Below are 25,235 nucleotides of genomic sequence, written 5' to 3'. Positions count from 1 at the left end.
AAAGCTGTCTTATTAGCGTGTATCCCCTTGAGAGTGAATAGGCTGTTTTTCTTTTATGTTCATTTCTTTATCCCTAGCAACTAAAAGAATGCTTGAGACATGCCAGATGCTAAGTGAATTTTCTGTTTAATGAATGAATGCGTGGATGTAAAATGGCAAAGGGGGTAACTCAGGGTGTAACATCACCAGCTGAGAGAGGATGAAATCAGAAATTTAAGAAGAAAAAACGTGTTAATTTCAGAGCCTCGGCTCTGATGCTGAGTTGGCCGTCACCTTCCCTTTCCAGACCATTGTCAGCATCTTTAAAATCAGAGGGTGGGACTAAGTGTGCTTTCATTTCTTAGGTTCTCAGATCAAGCCAGCTAGAATACGCATGGCTCTGTTCAAGATTGCTTTAAATCTCAATGTCTCCCAAAGTAAGATGCAAATTCTTCTCAGGCACAGTGATGCCCCTGAAATTGCTGAACATATTTAAGTGAGATGTGAAGTCTAACATTTCTTGGCTGAAAGATATGATGGATTAACCTTTCAGTAACCTGTCCAGACAGCACATGAGTTCTACTCTTAGTGAGAGACATAGTGCCTCCTGGCAGGGACAGAGGAGAACGTTTTTCATCCAAGCATATAGTTTCTTACGGTTTTTGTCTCATAAAGTCTCGTGCAATGCAACCCCAGCCCCATCGGTCTAACCACTGCTTTTTAGTACACGTTGCTATAGGCAGGCTCATCTCTGCAAGCTCCCCTAAATGCTCTTTCCAGTCTGGCTCCTGAGCATTTCCTTCGAGAGTCCATCTGCCCTTGCTTCCGGCCTCCCTGCTTTCTATCCTCTTCCCTCTCAATCTGGAAAGGAATATGCGTATGTGAAAGATTATGCAGCCAGTTAGGGACTAAGAAAAATCAAAAACCCTGAGCCTGTAATTCTCAGGCTTCCAACAAATGTGCCTCAATCACCAAAATCTTTGCCCTCCTCTCCTCTGACCCTGGGTACCTTTTCCCACGTCCATGTGGCTACTTACCCTCTTCCACTTTGTCTCCCTCTCCTCCCGCAGCTATCTTGCCCACAGATACCTGCAGGTGCCAATCGGTTGCTTTTTCCCAGCATCTCCCAACACTGCAGTTGTGATTCCTGGCCTTTTTTCTGCATTGTACATTTCTTCGAAAGTTTACACTGTCCGGAATTTTCTCTCCCCTTTATAATGGGCTGGAAATTCTTTAAAGGCAAGGATAAGTTAGGATTGTGTTCAATTGCAAATAACAGAAAACTGAATGCTAGTAGTCAAATAAAAGCATGGTTTGTTTTCTCACATATCAGGAAGTTCAGAGGTAAGTGGCTGCTGGCACTATTGCTTCTGCTTAACGATGCATAACGTCAGGGACTCTAGTTCTTTCTTTCTGGTTTCCTATTTTCAGAGTGTTTTTCTTCCTCATTTGCCTTGTGGCTGGATGGTGTCAAGAGGACAGTAAGAGCTCTAGACATAGCATCTAAAGGCTGGAGCAAGAGGGATGCCAGCCTCTTTCTTTCCCTCTCTCCTTTCCAAAACGAGCAAGATTTTCCAGAACTGTCTCCAGCAACCCCTACCGGTTTCATGGATATCATGGTCATTTCTACCTTAAAAAGAGGCTGGGAGATTCGGGAGTAGAACTGCCCCCTCGATCTGTGATAGGCTGTTGCTTGGGACCAGACATCTCTCCACCCTGAGCAAAACCAGGAATCTGTTAGCCAAGAAGGAAGGGAGGGCTGGGCAATCGTATCCGTAACGACTTTTCCAGTTTGACTTCTGTCTTCCCCCCATTAAGTATCCTTCCACTGACCCCCTACACAGATGTGAAACATCCCATCTGAGACTAAACTTCTTCCCTCACGCTTTTGGTGATTCCTCTAACAAGATGTGTTAGGTACGTCTTTATCTGCTTCTATGACGTCTGTCACCCTCTCCCTGTAATTTGTGAGCTATATTTTGAAAGAAAAAAATCCTTCTACTCCGCTGTCATTAAATTTGTGATTTGGGGTGAGTTACTTCGGAGTGCCTCTGTTTCCACCTGTCCAAGTGGGAATGTTAGCAAAGCTGCCTCATGGGGTTATATAACTAATGAATATGATATAAAGCATTTAGGATGGAATCTGACACATACACAGAACTTAGTGAGTGTCAGTCTTTCTCCTGTGATTAATATCATCACTATCAAACCCTCCAGACCTCAGTTGCCCCGTCTGTAATGGAGAATGGAACACAGTCATTTCTAAGACTCTTTTTACTGCCCTCATATATTCCTTCAGGAAAAAAAAAAAAAAAAAATTCCTAGAGAGCCTTTCACATAGTAGAGTCTCGATAAATATTTGCTAACGTGAATTGGCATATCTAACGTGAATTGGCATATCTAACGTGAATTGGCATATCTAAATCATAGACCAGATCATCAGAGAGAGTGTATCATGTGTAAACTCTGACAGAACTGAGCTGCAAACTTTAAATGCTTTCCTAAAAGAATCCATAATCATTTGGGAGAGAAGAGTATTTTTAATGGAAACACTCTGTGGCCTGATTCCTGAAGTTTCTCTTGCCGTTATAGATTGCTCGCTACCACAGACAGACAGAAAACTGACCAGTTCTCAGCTCCAAATTGAAAAGCAGATTGATTTCTGACATGCTGAAATTCTTTCCATCACCTCAGTGGCTTGTATGTCCTCAGGCTGCTGACAGTGGGCTTTTTCAGTCAAAGCTGACGTGTTATGAACGGAGTTGTCCTGTGACATGCGTCGACTTGCAACACGTACGATGATACCGTCCAACTTTTCCTACGTGTTTGTGCCCCATAGAAATGCAAGGCCTCGTCGTCAGTTGCGATGCCAGCTGCCGCTGCCGAATTCCAATTAGTCTTCCCACACAAAAGAAATGCACCTCAAAAGTTAGGTTCTTAAGCTCGTGGTGTTGAACCAATATTTTCTCAAATGTAGGTGGCTCAGGTGCTGAGGTGACTAAATAACATCAGGTATGTAACAGTGTGCGCGCTGAATCCACTCTGAGGGCCTAAGCTAGAACACGAACCATAGAAAGCTTGCATTCAACAGGGCAGTAGCTTGAGATGAAAAAATTGGTTACACGTTAGAAGAGCTGAGTGTGGCGTGCTGAGTTATCACCATGATTGAGAAATAAGCTAACTGACATCTGAACACGAGGTGTGTGTGTGCAGGTGTGTGGACCACTTCATTCCTTGCTGGCAGACACACAAGACCTGGATTATTGTCTCACAATGGCCCATTTCTGGCATGACATGCTTGGTCTGAATTGAATGCCTGGTCAAAGTCACCTGTGTGCAATATACGTACACTTATCTACCTGCCACATTCTCCTTTGGGTCTGAGGCAAATGAAATGACTGTCTCTCCAGCAGGTACCTCTCAAGCCTTCCAGGAGAAAAAGACCAAAACAGCACGTTTCTCTCTCATCCTTTGTTTTTCAGTCTTCTTTCCTTCTTACATTTTAGCTTTATGAACGTGACCATTCTTGTTACCCTGTTGACAGCTAGTTTCTTTCTTCCGTTGAGTTGTTCGATTTTGCTCACCTGCGGGCAGTTCTGGGACACGGTGAGCATCTCGATTCTGCAGTCACAAAACTCCACACATCGGTTCCCCCAGCACGCGCTGGCTGAGCCCGAAACCCACAAGCGCAGGCCGCCCCTCCACTAATTGTGTCGCCAAATGGAGTTCGCTCTCATTTGCTTAACCACTCAGTTGTAATTGAATCCTGATGAGAAGCTGGGTTTCCATCCAGAATTATTCCCCTTCTCCTGCTGAGAAGGTGGTAAAGTGGCCATTTCTTCCCCACAGCAGCCCTAGAACAGTTTGCAGATGGCTTCATCCCTTTATCCTCCCTGATGTTTTCCAGCCTTGGAGCGATTATGGCCTTGAGACTGTAGGCGCCATTCCCAAGGGATATTTCTCCTGTTGCTCTCTGTCTGCATCGCTGGAAACCTTATAACAAAGCATAATGATGCATCCCTTCCTTCTTTCTCCCTATCTCACCATCCTAAGAGTGCCCTAAAAATGTTTGGCTGGAATATCCATGCCTAAGTTCTACTTTTACCTAAATTGGCTACAACCAATTTGGAGATACCCAAGTGAATATTTCTCGAAATCTGATCTCCTGGCCACCTGCAGCAGTATCACCTAGAGCAGTGCTCTCAAAATATGGTCCCCTGACCTACATCTGCATCACCTGGAAATTTGTTAGAAATGCAGATTCATAGCCCTCACCCAAACCTACTGAATGAGAATTTCTGGAGGGGCGGACCAGAAATACGTGTTTTGAAACAACTCCTCCAGGTGAATGAATGCATGAGAACCACTGAGTTAAAGCTCTTGTTAAAAATTCAGATTCCTGGGCCTGCTCCACTACTTACTAAATAAGAATTCGTTACAGATAAGACCCAGAAAGGTAGGTAGGTATAGGTAGATTAGATAGATAGGTAGATGTGTGTGTGTGTGTGTGTGTGTTTGTGTGCGCGTATTTAAATTTTATCTTGAAATAATTTTAGATTACAGAAGAGTTACAAAGATAGAATTCCTATATACCCATCTTCGATTTTCCCCAAATGTTAATACTTTAAATAACTAGTGTACATTTATCAAAATTGAGAAATTAACAATGTAAAAATAGTCTTAACTACAGACTTTATTCACATTTCACCAGTTTTTACATGAATGTCTTTTTGCTGTCCAAGGATCCAATGCAGTTTTCAGTTTCTCAGTCTTTTATTTCATGATCTTGACAGTTTTGAAAAGTACAAGTCAGGTATTTTGTAGAATGTCCCTTAATTTGAATTTTTTTCTGACGTTTTCTCATGAGCAGATGAAGATTAAGGTTATGGGTTTGGGGGCTTCCCTGGTGGCGCAGTGGTTGGGAGTCCGCCTGCCGATGCGGGGGACGCGGGTTCGTGCCCCGGTCCGGGAAGATCCCACATGCCGCGGAGCGGCTGGGCCCGTGGGCCATGGCCGCTGGGCCTGCGCGTCCGGAGCCTGTGCTCCGCAACGGGAGAGGCCCGCATACCGCAAAAAAAAAAAAAAAAAAAGGTTATGGGTTTGGGGCAGAGTAAAATACAAATGGGGGTCACCCTTATCATCACATCATATCAGGGGGCACATTAAATCAACGTGACTTAGCACTAGTGATGTTAACTTAGTGGTCCAGTTAGAGTCTGCTGAGTTTATCCACTGTTTAGTTATTCTTTTTCCTTTTCCATATTCTTAAGCTAGGCACTAAGTCCAGACAACGCTTAAGGGCAAAACAATTAGTCTCTACCTCTTCAAAGGAAGAATATCAAAGAAGTTGTAGGCATATGTTTAAACCACCAGAATAATTAGTAAATATTTGGGGTGAGATTCTTTTAAGTCACATAAATGTTCAGTGTCTCTTTATAATTTCCCACATGCATTTTAGCATTCCTCAGTGGGCCTTGCCTGCAGCAGTTTTTCCTCTAATGTTCTAAGGGTAATATTCCATGTCACTCATTCCTTCAAAATTTATTAGTTGGGATTGTTCTGTGAGTAGGATTCAGTCCATCTTTCCTATTTGTTGATTATTTTGGTCACTTATTTGTTAATAGTATGGATTCCTGAGTATGTATTGTGTGTATTCTTGGATAGTCATTCAGTACCATCATTATTTATTTTGTTGCTAATATTATCCTAGCTTTGTTCATTGCGAGCTCTTTTAGGTTGGCTCCTACGTCCTTCTGACATCCCCCCTTCCATTTTTTTTTTTTCTTTTGTGGACTTCTTGCTTCCTGACATGACAAGTTGATCCAGACTTGTCTTGCATGTGCTTTGCCCCAACTTCGGAATCACCCATTTCTCCAAAGAGACCTGGTTCTTTTTGTTGAAAGATGGTATTTCAAAACCAGTCTGGTCACTAGATGTTGCATTGGAGTGTCACTACTTCTAGACTCTCTCAGTGGATAGTGGTAGGGTACCTATGTATGTATGTATGCTAGCCCACACATGCATGTACGTATGTATAAGATAACGCACGCATGCAAGCGTCCCACTCTAAGCTGTGAGTTTACGCTACGTCTGACTCCGCCTCACGCCGCTTGTTCCATTCTAGCCACATTCTCTTGTTTGCGTTTAAATTCTTTACCTAACTCTGAGAAACCTGGTTCCCATTACATACAATTTCTTTCTTGTTTTGTTTGACTCCAGTATGGGTAGCAGTTCCAGCACTGCTAACTTGTATCCCTGTGGAAAATTTACAAATGAGAGTACCATTTTATGTGCTGTTCTTCTTGTCTTTATTCTTAGAGTTTCCAGTCATACACTATTTTTAAGAGTTACTTAGGACAGCTCCTTTCCTATTCATCCCCTTCAGTGAAATTCTCTGATACATTTATGATGCAGTTCATTTGTCACAGTCTGCATTCCATTTTAGGATCCCCTAACTTCTTGGTTGATTTTGCTTACAGTAGAGTCCAGTTGTTGTGACGCGTTGTTCTTAGGGTTTGGGCAAGTGCCTGGAGTCATGTTTCTACATCACAGTACCATACAGAACATTTCCACTGCCCCCAAGTGCCCTTGTGCAGTCCCTTTGTAGTCAACCCCTTCTCTCTCTCCTATAACCACTGGCATCCACTGATCTACTTTCCACCCCTATGGTTTTGCTTTTTCCTAGAATGTCATATGAATGAATTATATAATATGTAATATTTTGGGTTTAACTTTTTCACTTAGCAAAATGCATTTAAGATTCATTCACGTTCTTCCAAGAATCAATAGTTCCCTTTTGTTATTGAGTAGTATCCTATTGCCTGGGTAGACCACGGTTAGTTTATCCATTCACCTGTTGACACATGTCTTAGTTGTTTCCAGTTTTAGTGTTTATGAATGAAGTTTCTATAAACATCTACGAGCACACTTGTGTGAACATAACTTTTCAATTCACTTGGATAAACAGCTAGGATTGGAACTACTGCTTGATATGTTAACTCTATATTTAACATTTTGGAAATGCCAAACTATTTTCCAAACTGGTTGTACCATTGTGCATTTCCACCAGCAATGAATGAGATCCTATTGCTCTGCACCTTCTCTAGTATTTGGTATTGTTAGTATTTTTTAAAAGCTATTTTAATAGGTGTTTAGTTTTTATTTATTTATCATTGTGGCTTTTTCTGCTTTTTGGGGGGAGGAGTTGTTTAGCTCTTCTTTCTTTTTTTTTTTTTCTTTTTTTTTTTTTTGTGGTACGCGGGCCTCTCACTGTTGTGGCCTCTCCCGTTGTGGAGCACAGGCTCCAGACGCGCAGGCTCAGCGGCCATGGCTCACGGGCCCAGCCGCTCCACGGCATGTGGGATCTTCCCACCTGCATCAGCAGGTGGACTCTCAACTACTGCGCCACCAGGGAAGCCCCTCTCTTATTTCTTAAAGTAGTTTAGGTTGCTGATTTTGTCTGTTTCTTCTTTCCGAACATAAGCATTTAATGATATCTATTTCTGTATAAACATCAGTTTAGCTGTAATCTATATATTTTGAGATGTTGCCGTTTCATTTTCATTTAGTTAGAAATACTTTTAAATTTCCCTTGACACCTCCTCTTTGACACGTGGGTAGATGTGTGTTGTTTAATTTCCAAGTTAATTTAGATGTATGTTGTTTAATTTCCAAGTGTTCGGAGATTTTCCTCTTTTCTTTCTGTTATTGATTTTCAGTTTGATTCTGTTATTGTCTGAGAGCATAATGTTCTTTTGAATTTAAGGGTTTTTTTTCTCTTTTATGACCCAGAAGATGGTCTAGCTTAATGAATGTTCCATTTCCCACTTGAAAAGAATGTCTACTCTTCTGTTGTCCTGGGGATCGCTCTGTAAATGTCAGTTAGGTCAAGTTGGTTGATAGTGTCGCTGGACTTCTATACTTTATAGAAGGACCACCGGTGATTTCAAGCACATTGAAGGTTGAGAGCCACTTAGAGAGAGCTGACACTGATTGGGATTAAGATGTAATGGAGGGGGCTTCCCTGGTGGCGCAGTGGTTGAGAGTCCGCCTGCCGATGCAGGGGACATGGGTTAGTGCCCCGGTCCGGGAAGATCCCACATGCCGTGGAGCGGCTGGGCCCGTGAGCCATGGCCGCTGAGCCTGCACATCTGGAGCCTGTGCTCCGCAGCGGGAGAGGCCACAACAGTGAGAGGTCCGCGTGCCACAAAAACTAACCAAACAAACAGACAAACAAAAAAAGATGTAATGGAGGTTCACTTTTGGATTAGAGTTTATACTTTTCTATGCTTATGGAAGCCTAGTAGCTTCCACGCAGTTGTCGATGCTCTGGGTATAAGCTTGTTAATTATGGGTATCTCCACATTACAAAAAGAACAAGGTTTTCCTCTTGTCTCTGCCCCTAGGTCTTCTGCCCATTGGATGACCTTTGGGGCCTTTCCTACAAATAATCCTCTCTACCTCTTTTGTCTATGCAAGCCTTTCTTAAGTTGTGTTTCATAAAACAAACAAACAAACAAAAACCACTAGATCCAGGAGCTGCTACTAAGCAGGTGTTGAGTAGTGGAGAGGGTATCAGTTGCTTGCTAAACTGCTGCATGTTCCCCTGTCTTGATATTCATAAGCCAGTTAATACCATAATGGTCCTGAGAAGTCTGGAGTAAACACATTTATTTTTCTGTTTAATCCCCTTTTCTATTAACATGAAATGGGCAATGCTAACCACCTTATAAGGATTTTTAAGATCAGATAACATACATAGAACACACATTTGTAGGTTGGGCACATAGTATGTGGTCAATAAAAATTTATTCCTCTGATCTATAATAGTTGATCTTGTTCTTGTTGTTTTATTTTTAGATTTACTCCATTGGCTGTGAGCTTGAAAAGTTGGAACGGGTATAAAGGGGAAAGAATTATGAGAATGCAAACACCAGAAAAGCAATAGACGTTGACATGAGTTTTACCTGTTCAAGTACTTTTATACTGTAGTTGACTGTGGTTTTCTTGTAGTGTCTTACATTCATTTTAAAGCCCTCCCATCCAGTTTGTCTACCTAAACCTACCTCTCCAGAATGAGTATCACTGGTACTCCTGTGCATACAAGTGCATTACTAAGAAAATGAGGCTGTGCCTTACCATGGAAGGTGCACCAGGTATGAACTCAGCATAATATCCCCAGCCTTCCTCATTCAGCAAATCACCAAGGACGTGCTATGCACTCAGAATTTGCAAGTTCCTCCTCCCCGTCTACTTTCCCTGGTTTGTTTGGTATCTCTGCGAGAACTTTATTGATACTCTGCTTTCTTGTCTTACACAGGTGGGCTCTGCATTGCCCAGTCCGTGAGAATCCCCCAAGAACGCAAAGACAGGACCATTGACTTCGATAAAATTATCAAACAGCTCCTGGACACACCTAACTCCAGGGCTGTCGTGATTTTTGCCAACGATGAGGATATCAAGTAAGGCTGACTGGTGAAATTCGTTAATATGCATGTTGCAATTTAGGAGACAGAAAGATCAGGATCCTGGCAGACAAAGGGGAAAAGATAGCACAGAATCAAATCGATAATTACATGGTGGCAAAGTCTGTTCGTGCTTTCTACCCCACAGAAGTAATTAGAGCGAACCGTGGAAGCAGCGGCATGTTTCTGTCATATATTTCCCCCCATTAGCTAAAAAATTGTATTCAATTACTTGTAAAAAGAGAAAACCCCTGGACTTTCTGAAGGTTCTTTTACTAAATAATATATCCACGTGTAACAGACTTTTATCTAGAGTGGTTCTTCTTAATGTAAAACTGCCTTATATTTCTGGCCGTATTACTCCTGCTTTGGACTTCATGTGTTCAAAACCAAGCTTGTCATATTTCTACATTCTCCAATCCACCTGTCGTCTTTTTCTTTACCTTGATCCTCCTTGGTATCACCAATCGGATTGTTAATTTTGACTTTCCTTTTTAGCTCATTCCTTGGCCAAGCCATGGAGGGCTAACCTTTGAAATGTTTCTAGAACACAAATAGGCCCTGTTTCCATTTCTGACCACTGCCACCTCGGTTGGTCCACAATCCTTATCATTTTTAGAACAAACAGTAATTACACCTGATTTAAAATATCAAAAAATGTTAAAAAAATCTAGATTAAAAAAAAAAGATGCATTCATCCTGTCCCGTAGCTAACAACTTCTCCTTTCCAGATGCTATAGCTAATAACCAGTGTCTTGTATATTTTTCTAGGGACAGTGTGTATATTTTTACACAAATGGTAGAACACTATTGATCTCCCCCCTGCTCGCCTTCACTCACTCTTTTTTCGTGGAAGTCTCTGGATGTCAGTACCTATAGATCTATTCAGTCTTCTCAACAGCCATGCAGAATTGCATTTTATATATTTCCTGTCATTTATCTAGCTGCTCCCTTCCTGATTGACATTTAAGTTTGATTACAGACTTTTGCAATTACAAATTGTGTTGCGATAAACTTTCTCTTCCACAAATCTGTGTGTGCAAATATGAAATGTTAATATACACATATTTACAATGTGTGATATATAATATTAACATACTGCAAATATATAATAATTACGAGTGTATTACTTTATATATTTGTAAGTATTTAAAACAGAAATTCCTGGAAAATAAGTTTCCAGGGCAAAGATGCGTTCCTTCTTAAATGTGAATATTGTTTTCCAAAGAGATGTTGCCAGTTTACACCTCTGCTGATGGGAAAGCTGTGTGGATTGTTTTAATCTTAGTTTGTCTCACAGTTCAAAATAATATGTCGCTTAATTTGAAGGTGAATATATTTTATTAAGGGTAAAGTTGAAGGTTCCAGGCCATTGTTACCCCCACGTGGAGTATTGCATCTCCATCACTGCCAGCCTGCCGGTCCTGTGTGTCCCCCTCCATGTGTATCCTCCATCTGCTTCTGAATCCACCCATCACTTAATTGGAGTGTGTATTCTCCACTAGTTTGTACACATCATTAAAATGGAGGTGATGCCCCTTTTGACTTCCTTTCATAACCTTAACCCCATCACGGTTTTGAGCTCTGACATGGGTGGCAGGACGAGTAAATGAGAAGAGTATTAAACCTCAAGTCAGGATACCCGAGGATGGATTTTTTTTTTTTGCTACTTAAATGACCACTGTCTCACCTTGGGCAAGCCTCGCCCCACACCCTACTTCCCTAACTCTTTGAGGCCTCAGTCTTCCCATCAGTAAAATGAAAATCCTTTTGAGCTCTTTCTATGATGATCTGGACCTGTGCTTTTCTAGCTTTATTTCATCCCATGCTCCCTCGTGCTTTGTGTACTGCAGGCAAGGGGCCATTTGTGTTTCCTCCTCCCTGGGTCTTTGTACATTCTCTTCCAGCTGCCTGGAGTGCTTTGCTTCCCCACTTCATCATTTTAGTGCCGTCTATAGTGTTGCTTTTGAGGGAAGATTTCTCTGAACAATGTAGCTTTGATAAGTTTCTCATAACAACTCAGTTTCATAGTTTATGTCACTGATGTAATTTTACATCCTTTGATCATTTAAATAGTGTCTGTATTCTCCACTAGTCTGTAGCCATCATTAAGACAGAGACGATGCCCCTTTTGAGTCCCTTTCATATCCTTAGCCCTTATCACAGTGTTCAGTACATGGCAGATCCTCAGTGAATGTCATCAAATGAGAATGAATCAAATGCCTAGTCTGTTTAATAATTTAAGTAAAGGCCTCTCTCTCTGAACTTCACGATGCTTTAAAATGTGGTCCTATTTTTGCATGTAGACCCTGCCTTCACTCACTCAGTTCTCCACCTACAATGCATGACTGGTCCTCCAGTGTGTCCTAATCACTCGTCCATCAGGGCTTTGACTCATGGTGTTTCTCCTCTACCTCTCTACCTGTTGAGATTGTGTGTGTTCTTCGAGGTTTATTTCCAACGTGCCCTTCTCCATGAAACTGTTTCTGATCACCCCTTAGACGTATCATTTCTCTCCTTACAAAATGCTGATTCTCTCGCTCTTAGGGCATTTTCTTCAACACTTTGTGATTTAGTTATTTAAGGCACTTTGTTGTTATAATATTACTCTTTCTTTTTTTTTTTGCTCCAGATCTTGTCAACTCATACTTTTCTTAATCATCTCATAAATTTTTTTCATACATATTTTGCACATTCTAAAATATGTAATACATTGATAAGGTGTGGCCCCCTGTTTATATTTATGTACATGGCACATAAAAGATTTGTTTACTAATAGCTCTGGTGATTAATTGGTTGTAATATCCTTGGCTTGCAGGTAGTGTGAGGTTTTAGTTTGCGATGTAAAAAGGTATAAAATCTGCTCAATAGCTATGCTCATTATTTTTTGCATGGGAGTTTGTGGTTGAATACCCTTGTGTAGTGTGACTCATAGAAGTGACAGCAGTAATAGTTCTTGAGCACAGTAATAAAAGTCAAGTGCATATATAAGTTTCTCCCAAAACATGAACTTAAGCCCACTGTTAACCCACAATGTTATGTTATTTCTTTTTTCAGAAGATCTGCACTGTACATGGGGAGTTTTGAGATTTCTTAGAACATTAATTTCGAATACTTTGCCAGAGAATAGCAGCGAGAAGACCTTAATATCGAGATTTTGAAGCTAAGTGCTTAATCAGTCATGGGTACTGATAATTTGAATGTCAGACAAGAGTGTATTGTTTTCCTGAAACACTTTTTTTTTTCTGATTATAAAAGTAACACAGGGCTATTGTAACCCACTGGAAAATAATGGAAACATTTTTGCCGTTGCATTTTAGTTAAAGGAATCCTTACGTTTACTCTGCCCCCTGCTTATCTAGAAGAATTAAAGGTTAGAGAGAATAATCACAAATCAGGATCGCGAGTAATCCCCTATAAAACTTGCTATCCCAACACTCAGAGATAACCACTAATAAGACTCTGGTTTAACATTTGCAATTATTTTATTCTAAATGTAAGTACGTTTTCCCCGACAGAATCAGGATCGCATAGAATTTGATATTCTACTTTTTGCAGTTCACATCTCATACCATAATATGTTTAAATGGTTCAATCTTATTTCTCTTAATAAATTAACCCACACTTTTATGTAAACATATTAAAGTGAATATTTACTTTTTGTATTTATATCAGTTTTGTCTTTCTTACCTTGTTATAGTTGGCTTCTCCCCATCCTTTTCATGCTCTTCAAACCTCATCAGCCCTTTCTCAATGAACTGTTATTAGCAACAAATTGTGTATTATCCTTATTCTTCTGTGCTGTCATACAACTCTACACTTTGAAGTACGCATATATTCATATATGTGGGGCCAACCTTCATTATGTAAGAACTGAATCATCTTTTTCAGTTTTTTTAATTTGACTTTTTTTTTCTTAACAATACCTTGCAGAAATCAAACTATGTATAATTTTAATTGGTGTCTAATCCATCCTTTGGATGCACTATCATTTCTTTAACCAGTCCCTCATTGCTCTGCATTTAGGTTACCTCCAGTAATGAACATATGATTTTCACAGCATCGGTAATCGTATCCTTTGGATAGATTAGTATCAATAGAAATGGTATCTCTATGGGTAAAGTATAAACGATTGTGTTTTATTTTTGTGAAAATAATAAAGGCACATAACTTTTTAAAAAAACAAAATATGATTAAAACATTTTTGATGCAAAACATTGGTCTCCTGTCCCATCCCACCATACTCTCTGGTTTTGTTCTCCTTGAGCAATTATTATATTTCTTTAAGCGAATTCTACTGCTTTTACCTGCCTAATATGCTTATACTGCAGTTTTGGAACTATTACTTTAAAATATTATCTATCAGTTCCTCTTATGTGAGGTAGAATTTGGCTCATTTACACCTCCTTTATCTTCCCAACATTGTTCTATCAGATTTTCATTTAGTAAAAATCAGAGTTGACATTATTATGATTGTATAAATATTATATACTACAGCATCAAGTATTTTTTCTGTGATATGATTTTGGGGGAAAAACTTTTTGTTTTTCCTGGAGTTAATATGACAGTTTTTTTTACTTGCATAGTTATCTTTAATATTTTATTATTAATGTCCTAGGTCTATCACTTTTCCCATATGTTCATATATATAAAATAATCTGCGAGTTCCATTACTTTTTCGGACACTTCCCTCCTGAAAGCTCTATCTTTCTGTTTTAAACTAGACTGGTCTCTATTATTTTAAGATTTTCTTTTTCTTTCTCTCTCTCTTTCTTTCATTTTTATTCATCATTTATTTTCTTTTTTTGCTGAAGTGTACCCTCCAATGATTTTCTAGTAAAGGAAACATTAAAGAAAAACTTTTCTGTGTGTTTCATGCCTAAAAATATTCTCATCCTGCCTCCACACTTAATTAGTAGTGGGAAATGTAAGGTGTGGTCTCATATTTATTTTTAAACACATCATACCTGGCACGTAAATGATTTATAGCAAGTATCTATGGTGACTAATGAATTACAAAACTTGAAACTTGCAAGGCATTTGAGATTCTAAGTTTGCATAGGAAAATCTTTAAGATCCCTTGGATATCTGTCTATCTATCTATCTGTCTTTCCGTCTATCTGTCTGTCTTTCTACCTTTATAGATGCCAGTTCTATTTGTATAGAGAGTCTGTGTGTGTTAAACATTAGAATTCTAGATTATGAATGTTTTTTCCTCAAAATTTGGAAGGCATTACTTCATCATCTGTCATCCTTTTTTTTTTTTTTTCCCCTTCTCTTGAGAGGTTGGTAATATTCTGCTTCTTATTACTCTCCAGAGGTCCCAATTTTCTCTTGAAAGCTTTATTCTCACTTTTTCCAGAATTCTTAATTCTGTGACATGCTTTATGTCCCCCCATTAAATTGCTGGATGAGTCTCTTTTAATTTGGAAATTCATACTTTCAATTCCTTGCAGGTTTTTTTTCATTAAAAAGATATTTAAAACTTTAATTTCTCTTTACATTTGTTCTGGAAATGCTATTAGTTGGATGTAAGTCTTCCTGGGTTTATTCTTTAAGACACTTATCTTTTCTTGTGTATGTTATACCCCTTTTTGTTGTCGTTTTGCTTTCTGAAAATGTTTCTTCACTTTCTTCTTTATCTCTTCTAACTTAATTTTAGTTTCATATTTTTAATAACTAAGGGTTATTTCTTATTGTTGTTTCTATCTCATGCTTGGTAATAGAGATGATAATTCTCATTTAACTGCACTTGCTTCTTTTTGTTTCTTTTTTGTTTGTTTTTTTGGTATATTTTCTCTGCCTCACTCCACACCAATTTCCTTTCCCTTGTTAATTTATTTGGTTTCTATTTTACCTTGGGAATTTTCCACAATGATGCGTCATTTCCGGCAGTTTCCATTTGAGTAAGACACAGAGAGTTCTATGTACATGGGCAGAATTTGTCAACTGACAGGGCTCTGGCTGGACTGGTCAGGCATCCCAGTGGCCATTCCATGAGAGAATAACTCTGTGTCAGTATCTAGAATCTTTTTCCTGGGGTGGTTCAGATTTTTCCAGAGAAGCTGTTTTCTGCCTGGGAAAACACACCTTTGGTTTCTAGAATTCTGTAAGCCAGGTGAAGATTTCCTAGAGGGTCTTACCATTTCATTTCTTAATGGTAATTTAACTTCTTCCCTCACTCCGACCACCGTCATGTTTAACTCACCACCTCACATCTACCACCTTCTACTGTTCGGGTGTTCACAGTATCAGAACCTATTCCTTAGGATTTTATTGGAAAATTACCATTCCATATGCTGCCCAGATGAAAGAGAAGGAGACCTTTGGTTTTTGCAATTTCATATACAGTTTTTCAACCAGTCATATTGTATTGAACCATGTACATCTGTGGTACCTGGTATCTGCAAGTCCTGAGAGGCAAACCAACCACCACTGCTGTTATTACCCACCAAAGTAGTTTCTGTTGCACAAATGTAGTTACCTCTTATCCATCCCCTGTTCTTCCAAAAATATTATTGTATTAATTTCATGAAGAATGAGTTTCCCTTTTTTTATTTGCCCTTATTGCCCTTGTTATTTGTATACTATTTTCATTTATAAACATGAGCTGTACATGTTTCGAGCTTAATGTGAATTTCTGTTCATTTTTATAAATAATTCAAGATGCTTCATTTAGACTGATACATTGCTTTCCAGAAAAGATACGTACTACCAGCAGCGAATGGGAGTGCTCACGTCTCCAGCCTCATGCCAAAACTCACAACACAGAATAAAACCAAACGAACGTTTTGGCCAAAGTTAAATATTGTGTTCTAATTCACATTTTCTGCCTTTTTAATGTATGTGAATAACCAGCTTACTGGTTATTTATATTACTCCTTTTATCTTTTGATTTTTAATACTCTGCCTATTTACCTCAAGCTACTTTGATTACTTGTCTTATTGGTTTACAAAAACTCTTCATATATTAAGGATGTAAATCCTTTTTCTTACTATTGATCACTTACTTTTTGAGAAATATTAACTTGCTTTTCTTCTGCTTGATTCCTAATATGTATGTGTTCAATAGCTGCTCTTTATCATTAAGATATATTTTTAATGTTCCTCTCCACAGGCAGATCCTTGCAGCAGCCAAAAGAGCTGACCAAGTAGGCCATTTCCTTTGGGTGGGATCAGACAGCTGGGGATCCAAAATAAACCCACTGCACCAGCATGAAGATATTGCAGAAGGAGCCATCACCATTCAGCCCAAGCGAGCGACTGTGGAAGGTATGAGTTTTCTCAGTAACATGATACTATAAGAGAATGGTTGGTGCTGTGTAGGGTGGCTAAACGTGTGTCTCTTTGTGGGTTGGGATTTTTACATAATTTATGCAGGATAGTTTCAAACTTGCAGCCATGAAATACAAATGAGGCCCTATATCTGGTCTATTCTTTTAGTTGATAGTCTTCTTTTGAAAAGATCATGTTATTTTCATAATAATATCCCAATTAGCATATATCCTTTGTTTTATTATGCTGCAAGAGCTTTCTGAGAGATCATTACCCTTAATAAGAAGTGAAATAATAACACAATAAAAGTGTATATAAGCGAGCTGCATTTTCTAAGAGTATTTTCCCTTTGTGATTTCTCCATTATTTCCGTAGCAGGATAACTATAGGGATTCCTTTTTTTTTTTTTTTTACATCTTTATTGGAGTATAATTGCTTTACAATGGTGTGTTAGTTTTTACTTTATAACAAAGTGAGTCAGTTATACATATACATATGTTCCCATATCTCTTCCCTCTTGCGTCTCCCTCCCTCCCACCCTCCCTATCCCACCCCTCCAGGCGGTCACAAAGCACCAAGCTGATCTCCCTGTGCTATGCGGCTACTTCCCACTAGCTATCTACCTTACGTTTGGTAGTGTATATATGTCCATGCCACTCTCTCACCTTGTCACAGCTTACCCTTCCCCCTCCCCATATCCTCAAGTCCATTCTCTAGTAGGTCTGCGTCTTTTTTCCTGTCTTACCCCTAGGTTCTTCATGACATTTTTTTTTCTTAAATTCCATATATATGTGTTAGCATATGGTATTTGTTTTTCTCTTTCTGACTTACTTCACTGTGTGACAGACTCTAGGTCCATCCACCTCACTACAAATAACTCAATTTCGTTTCTTTTTATGGCTGAGTAATATTCTACTGTATATATGTGCCACATCTTCTTTATCCATTCATCCGATGATGGACACTTAGATTGCTTCCATGTCCTGGCTGTTGTAAATAGAGCTGCAATGAACATTTTGGTACATGACTCTTTTTGAATTATGGTTTTCTCAGGGTATATGCCCAGTGGTGGGATTGCTGGGTTGTACAGTAGTTCTATTTGTAGTTTTTTAAGGAACCTCCATACTGTTCTCCATAGTGGCTGTACCAATTCACATTCCAACCAGCAGTGCATGAGTGTTCCCTTTTCTCCACACCCTCTCCAGCAGCTATAGGGATTCTTTTCCCCCATTACCTCTTGAGGTCTCTTCTGACCCCCAAGATCATACACTGTATGGTCCAGCTCAGGCACCAACGTCGCCTTGCCTTCCTGGGGCTCTTTTGTTCTTGCTTTCTTTTTCTCTTTCTCTTACCTTCTGAAATTGCTGTGCCTTTTCTTTTTCTTTGCCTTCCTTGCTGCTGCAAAGATTCTTCGAGAGGTAGAAGGAGGAGAGGGCGTTTATTGGCATCTTTCTGATCTAACAAAAGTTGCTGATTACAATTTATGTTCTCCTTTAATTTGAATAGTTATTGCTAAAAGAAGCCGCTGTAAAGAAAAACAACTCCTCCGCTGGTATCCTGCTTTGTCTTCCTTTTCGGATGGGCAAGGTCTCCAAAGATTCCATAAAACATGCTTTGCACGTTAAAAAGAACTCCATCCTCTCACTCACAAAGAATCAAATATTTGCCTTTCTTTCTATTCTGTCTCTACTCCAATCTAAGTAATTATTCTCCCCAGAATGCTGCATGTTCTCTGTGGGCCTTTTTAAACAAGCCAGGTTGTGGTTCTGTCACTGTTTCCTTTCTATGTTATCTCAGGGAGATAAAGATCCCGTGAGTCACCCATGTGTTCATTGAGAGGCTTTGAATTAATTTCATTCCCAAATATATGTCCGGAGAAGATTGCCTATCTTCCTACCCAACCCAATACATCTGCAGATGAGCTACAAGAATAAAAGCTATTTTAACTCTTTCCACTCCTTTTCACTAAAAACTTAACTATCTACTGTGTGCTTTGCTCTGTGCTGAGTTGGAAAAATAAGAAGAGGACAAAAATCCCATCCTCAAAGCATATGGAGCTCAGTAAATGTATCAGAAAATAGTTGATGACTATGTAACATGAGAAACACTGCAGGCACAGTGCGGAATACGTGGATAGATGGTGTGGGGTAAGATAAAATGCAAGCGTGTCTAGGGTGGTGATGCTGTGGTTGCGGAAAGATGCCTGAGAGGAGGTAAAACAGGAAGTGATGCACTAAAGCTCATCACATAATGCGAAGAAACTCCTCTACTCCAAACCCAGGAGGTGGGAGCAGAGGAGAGAAGGAGCAGGGCATATTGGGGTAACTTTAAATAATTCATTCTGCAGCCCAATCCTTCATTGTAGCCATCCTTAAATCCTTCCAGTTCTTTTTTTCTTTACATTTTGTTTTTAACATCTTTATTGGAGTATAATTGATTTGCAATGGTGTGTTAGTTTCTGCTTTATAACAAAGTGAATCAGCTGTACATATACATGTATCCCCATATCCCCTCCGTGTTACGTCTCCCTCCCACCCTCCCTATCCCACCCCTCTATGTGGTCACAAAGTACCCAGCTGATCTCCCTGTGCGATGCAGCTGCTTCCCACTAGCTATCTGTTTTACATTTGGTAGTGTATATATGTCCATGCCACTCTTTCACTTCGTCCCAGCTTACCCTTCCCCCTCCCTGTGTCCTCAAGTCCGTTTTCTCTGTCTGCATCTTTATTCCTGTCCTGCCCCCATATTCTTCAGAACCTTTTTTTTTTTTTTACATTCCATATATATGTGTTAGCATATGGTATTTCTTTTACTCTTTGTGACTTACTTCACTCTGTATGACAGGGTCCATCCACCTCACTACAAATAACTCAATTTTGTTTCTTTTATGGCTGAGTAATATTCCATTGTATATAAGTGCCACATCTTCTTTATCCATTCATCTGTCGATGGACACTTAGCTTGCTTCCATGTCCTGGCTATTGTAAATAGAGCTGCAGTGAACATTGGGGTACATGTCTCTTTTTGAATTATGGTATTCTCAGGGTATACGCCCAGTAGTGGGATTGCTAGGTTGTATGGTAGTTCTATTTTTAGCTTTTTAAGGAAACTCCATACTGTTCTCCATAGTGGCTGTATCAATTTACATTCCCACCAACAGTGCAAGAGGGTTCCCTTTTCTCCACACCCTCTCCAGCACTTATTGTTTGTAGGTTTTTTGATGATGGCCATTCGGACTGGAGTGAGGTGATACCTCAAGGTAGTTTTGATTTGCGCTTCTCTAATGATTAGTGATGTTGAGCATCCTTTCATGTGTTTGTTGGCAATCTGGATATCCCCTTCGGAGAAATGTCTATTTAGGTCTTCTGCCCATTTTTGGATTGGGTTGTTTGTTTTTTTGATATTGAGCTGCACGAGCTGCTTATAAATTTTGGAGATTAATCCATTGTCAGTTGCTTCATTTGCAAATACTTTCTCCCATACTGAGGGTTCTTTTCATCTTGTTTGTGTTTTCCTCTGCTGTGCAAAATCTTTTAAGTTACATTAGGTCCCATTTGTTTATTTTGTTTTTATTTCCATTTCTCTAGGAGGTGGGTCAAAAAGGACCTTGCTATGATTTATTTCATAGACGGTTCTGCCTATGTTTTCCTCTAAGAGTTTTATAGTGTCTGGGCTTATATTTAGGTCTTTAATCCATTTTGAGTTTATTTTTGTGTATGGTGTTAGGGAGTGTTCTAATTTCACTCTTTTAAATGCAACTGTCCAGTTTTCCCAGCACCACACCAAGGCTGTCTTTTCTCCATCGTATATTCTTTCCTCTTTTATCAAAGATAAGGTGACGATATGTGCGTGGGTTTCTCTCTGGGCTTTCTATCCTGTTCCATTGATCTGTAGTTCTGTTTTTGTGCCAGTACCATACTCTCTTGATTACTGTAGCTTTGTAGTATAGTCTGAAGTCCGGGAGCCTGTTTCCCCCAGCTCCATTTTTCTTTGTCAAGATTGCTTTGACTATTCGGGGTCTTTTGGGTTTCCATGTATATATTGTGAAATTTTTTGTTCTAGTTCTGTGAAAAATGCCAGTGGTAGTTTGATAGGGATTGCATGGAATCTGTAGATTGCTTTGGGTGGTAGAGTCATTTTCACAATGTTGACTCTTCAAATCCAAGAACATGGTATACCTCTCCATCTATTTGTTTCATCTTTAATTTCTTTCATCAGTGTCTTATAATTTTCTGCATACAGGTCTTTTGTCTCCTTAGGTAGGTTTATTCCTAGATATTTTATTCTGTTTGTTGCAACGGTAAATGGGAGTGTTTTCTTGATTTCACTTTCAGATTTTTCATCATTAGTGTATAGGAATGCCGGAGGTTTCTGTGCATTAATTTTGTATCCTGCTACTTTACCAAATTCATTGATTAGATCTAGTAGTTTTCCGGTAGCATCTTTAGGGTTCTCTATGTATAGTATCATGTCATCTGCAAACAGTGACGGCTTTACTTCTTCTTTTCCGATTTGGATTCCTTTTATTTCTCTTTCTTCTCTGATTGCTGTGGCTAAGACTTCCAAGCTATGTTGAATAATAGTGGTGAGAGTGGACAACCTTGTCATGTTCCTGATCTTAGAGGAAATGTTTTCAGTTGTTCACCGTTGAGAATGATGTTGGCTGTGGTTTGTCCTATGTGGCCTTTATTATATTGAGGTAAGTTCCCTCTATGCTTACTTTCTAGAAGGTTTTTATCATAAATGCGTGTTGAATGTTGTCAGAAACTTTTTCTGCATCTATTGAGATGATCATATGGTTTTTCTCCTTCATTTTGTTAATGTGGTGTATATCATTGATTGATTTGCGTATATTGAAGTATCCTTGCATTCCTGGGATAAACTCCACTTCATCATGGTGTATGATCCTTTTAATATGCTACTGGATTCTGTTTGCTAGTATTTTGTTGAGGATTTTTGCATCTATGTTCATCAGTGATATTGCCCTGTAGTTTTCTATTTCTGTGACATCTTTGTCTGGTTTTGGTATCAGGGTGATGTGGCCTCGTAGAATGAGTTTAGGAGTGTTCTTCCCTCTGCTATATACTGGAAGAGTTTGAGAAGTATAGGTGTTAGCTCTGCCCTAAATGTTTGATAGAATTCACTTGTGAAGCCATCTGGTCCTGGGCTTTGGTTTGTTGGAAGATTTTTAATCACAGTTTTAATTTCAGTGCTTGTGATTGGTCTGTTTATATCTTCTATTTCTTCCTGGTTCATTTTCGGAAGGTTGTGCTTTTCCAAGAATTTGTCCGTGTCTTCCAGGTTGTCCATTTTATTGGCATATAGTTGCTTGTAGTAATCTCTCATGATCCTTTGTATTTCTGCAGTGTCAGTTGTTACTTCTCCTTTTTCATTTCTAATTCTATTGATTTGAGTCTTTTTCCTTTTTTTCTTGATGAGCCTTGCTAATGCTTTTTCAACTTTGTTTATCTTCTCAAAGAACCAGCTTTTAGTTTTACTGATCTTTGCTGTTGTTTCCTTCATTTCTTTTTCATTTATTTCTGATCTGATCTTTATGATTTCTTCTGCTAACTTTGCAGTTTTTTGTTCTTCTTTTTCTAATTGCATTAGGTGTAAGGTTAGGTTGTTTATTTGAGATGTTTCTTATTTCTTGAGGTAGGATTGTGTTGATAGAAACTTCCCTCTTAGAACTGCTTTTGCTGCATCCCATAGGTTTTGGGTCATCCTGATTTCATTGTCATTTGTTTCTAGGTATTTTTTTATTTCCTCTTTGATTTCTTCAGTGTTCTCTTGGTTATTTAGTATTGTATTGTTTAGCGTGCATGTGTTTGTATTTTTTGCACATTTTTTCCTGCAACTGATATCTAGTCTCATAGCGTTGTGCGTGGAAAACATACTAGATATGATTTCAATTTTCTTAAATTTACCAAAGCTTGATTTGTTACCCAAGATATGATCTATCCTGCAGAATATTCAATGAGCACTTGAGAAGAAAGCGTATTCTGTTGTTTTTGGATGGAAAGTCCTATAAATATCAATAAAGTCCATCTTGTTTAATGTGTCATTTAAAACTTGTGTTTCCTCATTTATTTTCATTTGGTTGATCCGTCCATTGGTGAAAATGGGGTGTTATAGTCCCCCACTATGATTGTGTTACTGTCAATTTCCCCTTTTATTTGCCTTATGTATGGAAGTGCTCCTATGTCGGGTGCATAAATATTTACAGTTGTATCTTCTTCTTGGATTGATCCCTTGATCATTGTATAGTGTCCTTCTTTGTCTCTTGTAATAGTCTTTATTTTAACGTCTATTTTGTCTGATATGAGAATTGCTAATCCAGCTTTCTTTTGATTTCCATTTGTGTGGAATATCTTTTTCCATCCCCTCACTTTCAGTCTGTATGTGTCCCTAGGTCTGAATTGGGTCTCTTGTAGACAGCATATATATGGGTCTTGTTTTTGTATCCATTCAGCCAGTCTGTGTCTTTTGGTTGGAGCATTTAATCCATTTACATTTAAGGTAGTTATCGATAGGTATGTTCCTGTTACCATTTTCTTAATTGTTTGGGTTTGTGATTGTAGGTCTTTTCCTTCTCTTGTGTTTCTTGCCTAGAGAAGTTCCGTTAGCATTTGTTGTAGAGCTGGTTTGGTGGTGCTGAATTCTCATAGCTTCTGCTTGTCTGTAAAGGTTATAATTTCTCCATTGAATCTACATGAGATTCTTGCTCAGTAGGGTCATCTTGGTTGTAGGTTTTTCCCTCTCATCACTTTAAATATGTCCTGCCACTCCCTTCTGGCTTGCAGACTTTCTGCTGAAAGATCAGCTGTTAACCTTATGGGGATTCCTTTGTATGCTATTTGTTGTTTTTCCTTTGCTGCTTTTAATATTTTTTTCTTTGTATTTAGTTTTGTGTGTGTGTGTGTGTGGTACACGGGCCTCTCACTGTTGTGGCCTTTCCCATTGCAGAGCACAGGCTCTCCCATTGCAGAGCACAGGCTCTGGATGCGCAGGCTCAGCGGCCATGGCTCACGGGCCCAGCCGCTCCACAGCATGTGGGATCATCCTGGATCAGGGCATGAACCCGCATCCCCTGCATCGGCAGGCAGACTCTCAACCATCTCGCCACCAGGGAAGCCCTGTATTTAATTTTTGATAGTTTGACTAGTATGTGTGTTGGCATGTTTCTCCTTGGATTTATCCTGTATGGCACTCTCTGCTCTTCGTGGACTTGATTGAGTATTTCCTTTCCCATATTAGGGAAGTTTTCAACTATAATCTCTTCAAATACTTTCTCAGTCCCTTTTTTTTCTCTTCTTCTTCTCAGACCCCTATAATTCAAATGTTGGTGCGTTTAATGTTGTCCCAGAGGTCTCTGAGACTGTCCTCAATTATTTTCATTCTTTTCTTTATTCTGCTCTGCTTTAGTTATTTCTACTATGTTATCTTCGAGGTCACTTATCCGTTCTTCTGCCTCAGGTATTCTGCTATTGACTCCTTCTAGAGAATGTTTAATTTCATTTATTGTGTTATTCATCATTGTTTGTTTGCTGTTTAGTTCTTCTAGGTCCTTGTTAAACGTTTTTTGTATTTTCGCCATTCTATTTCCAAGATTTTAGATCATCTTTACTATCATTACTCTGAATTCTTTTTCAGGTAGACTGCCTATTTCCTCTTCATTTGTTTGGTCTGGTGGGTTTTTACTTTGCTCCTTCATCTCCTGTGTGTTTTTCTGTCTTCTCATTTTCCTTAACTTACGGTGTTAAGGGGTCTCTGTTTTACAGTCTGCAGGTTCGTAGTTCCTGTTGTTTTTGATGTCTGCCAAAAGGTTGGTTCAGTGGGTTGTGTAGGCTTCCTGGTGGAGGGGACTGGTGCCTGTGTTCTGGTGGATGAGGCCGGATCTTGTTTTCTGGTGGGCAGGACCACGTCCATTGGTGTGTTTTGGGGTGTCTGCTACCTTATTATGATTTTAGGCAGCCTCTTTGCAAATGGGTGGGTTTGTGTTCCTGTTTTGAGAGTTGTTTGGCATAGGGTGTCCAGCACTGTAGCTTGCTTGTCATTGAGTGGAGCTGGGTCTTAGCGTTGAGATAGAGATCTGTGGGAGATCTTTGGCTGTTTGTTATTATGTGGAGCCAGGAGGTCTCTCGTGGACCAATGTCCTGAACTCAGGTCTCCCACCTCAGAGGCACAGGCCTGACACCCCGCCTGAGCACCAGGACCCTTTTAGCCACATGGCCAGGTGCATGGGGAGTTTCTCACCTTTTGGAAAGCCTGAGGTCTCTGACAGCATTCAGTAGGTGTTCTGTAGGAGTTGTTTCACATGTAGATGCATTTCTGATGTATTTGTGGGGAGGAAGGTGATCTCCACGTCTTACTCCTCTGCCATCTTGAAGGTCTCTCTAAATGTTGTTTTTGCAAATGCTCCTGAAGAAGAAGAAGACAGAGATGCAGCCAGAGGTGTTGCGTGTGGTGCCAACTCTCTGATTCCATGGTTTCCCCCTTCCTGTTCTTTAAAAAGTT

At 39.4% G+C, this 25,235-nt stretch overlaps 1 protein-coding gene across 1 annotated transcript in view; it reads left to right on the top strand.

Annotated features, from left to right (window-relative positions):
- GRM7 (glutamate metabotropic receptor 7) overlaps positions 1-25,235 on the top strand; it is a gene marked incomplete at its 3' end in the record, with an annotated part of 570,397 nt that overhangs the window by 148,925 nt on the left and 396,237 nt on the right. Inside the window, exons 2-3 of the mRNA XM_082847450.1 lie at positions 9,299-9,440; positions 16,561-16,715. Of these exons, the coding sequence (XP_082703576.1) occupies positions 9,299-9,440; positions 16,561-16,715 (297 nt within the window). The remainder of the gene's footprint in view (positions 1-9,298; positions 9,441-16,560; positions 16,716-25,235) is intronic.

This window comes from Leucopleurus acutus (genome assembly GCF_964270905.1).
Source record: "Leucopleurus acutus genome assembly, chromosome: 10".
NCBI classification, from domain to species: Eukaryota; Metazoa; Chordata; class Mammalia; order Artiodactyla; family Delphinidae; genus Leucopleurus; species Leucopleurus acutus.
The sequence above is the reverse complement of the archived record's forward strand: the minus strand, read 5'-3'. Positions and strand labels throughout refer to the sequence as shown.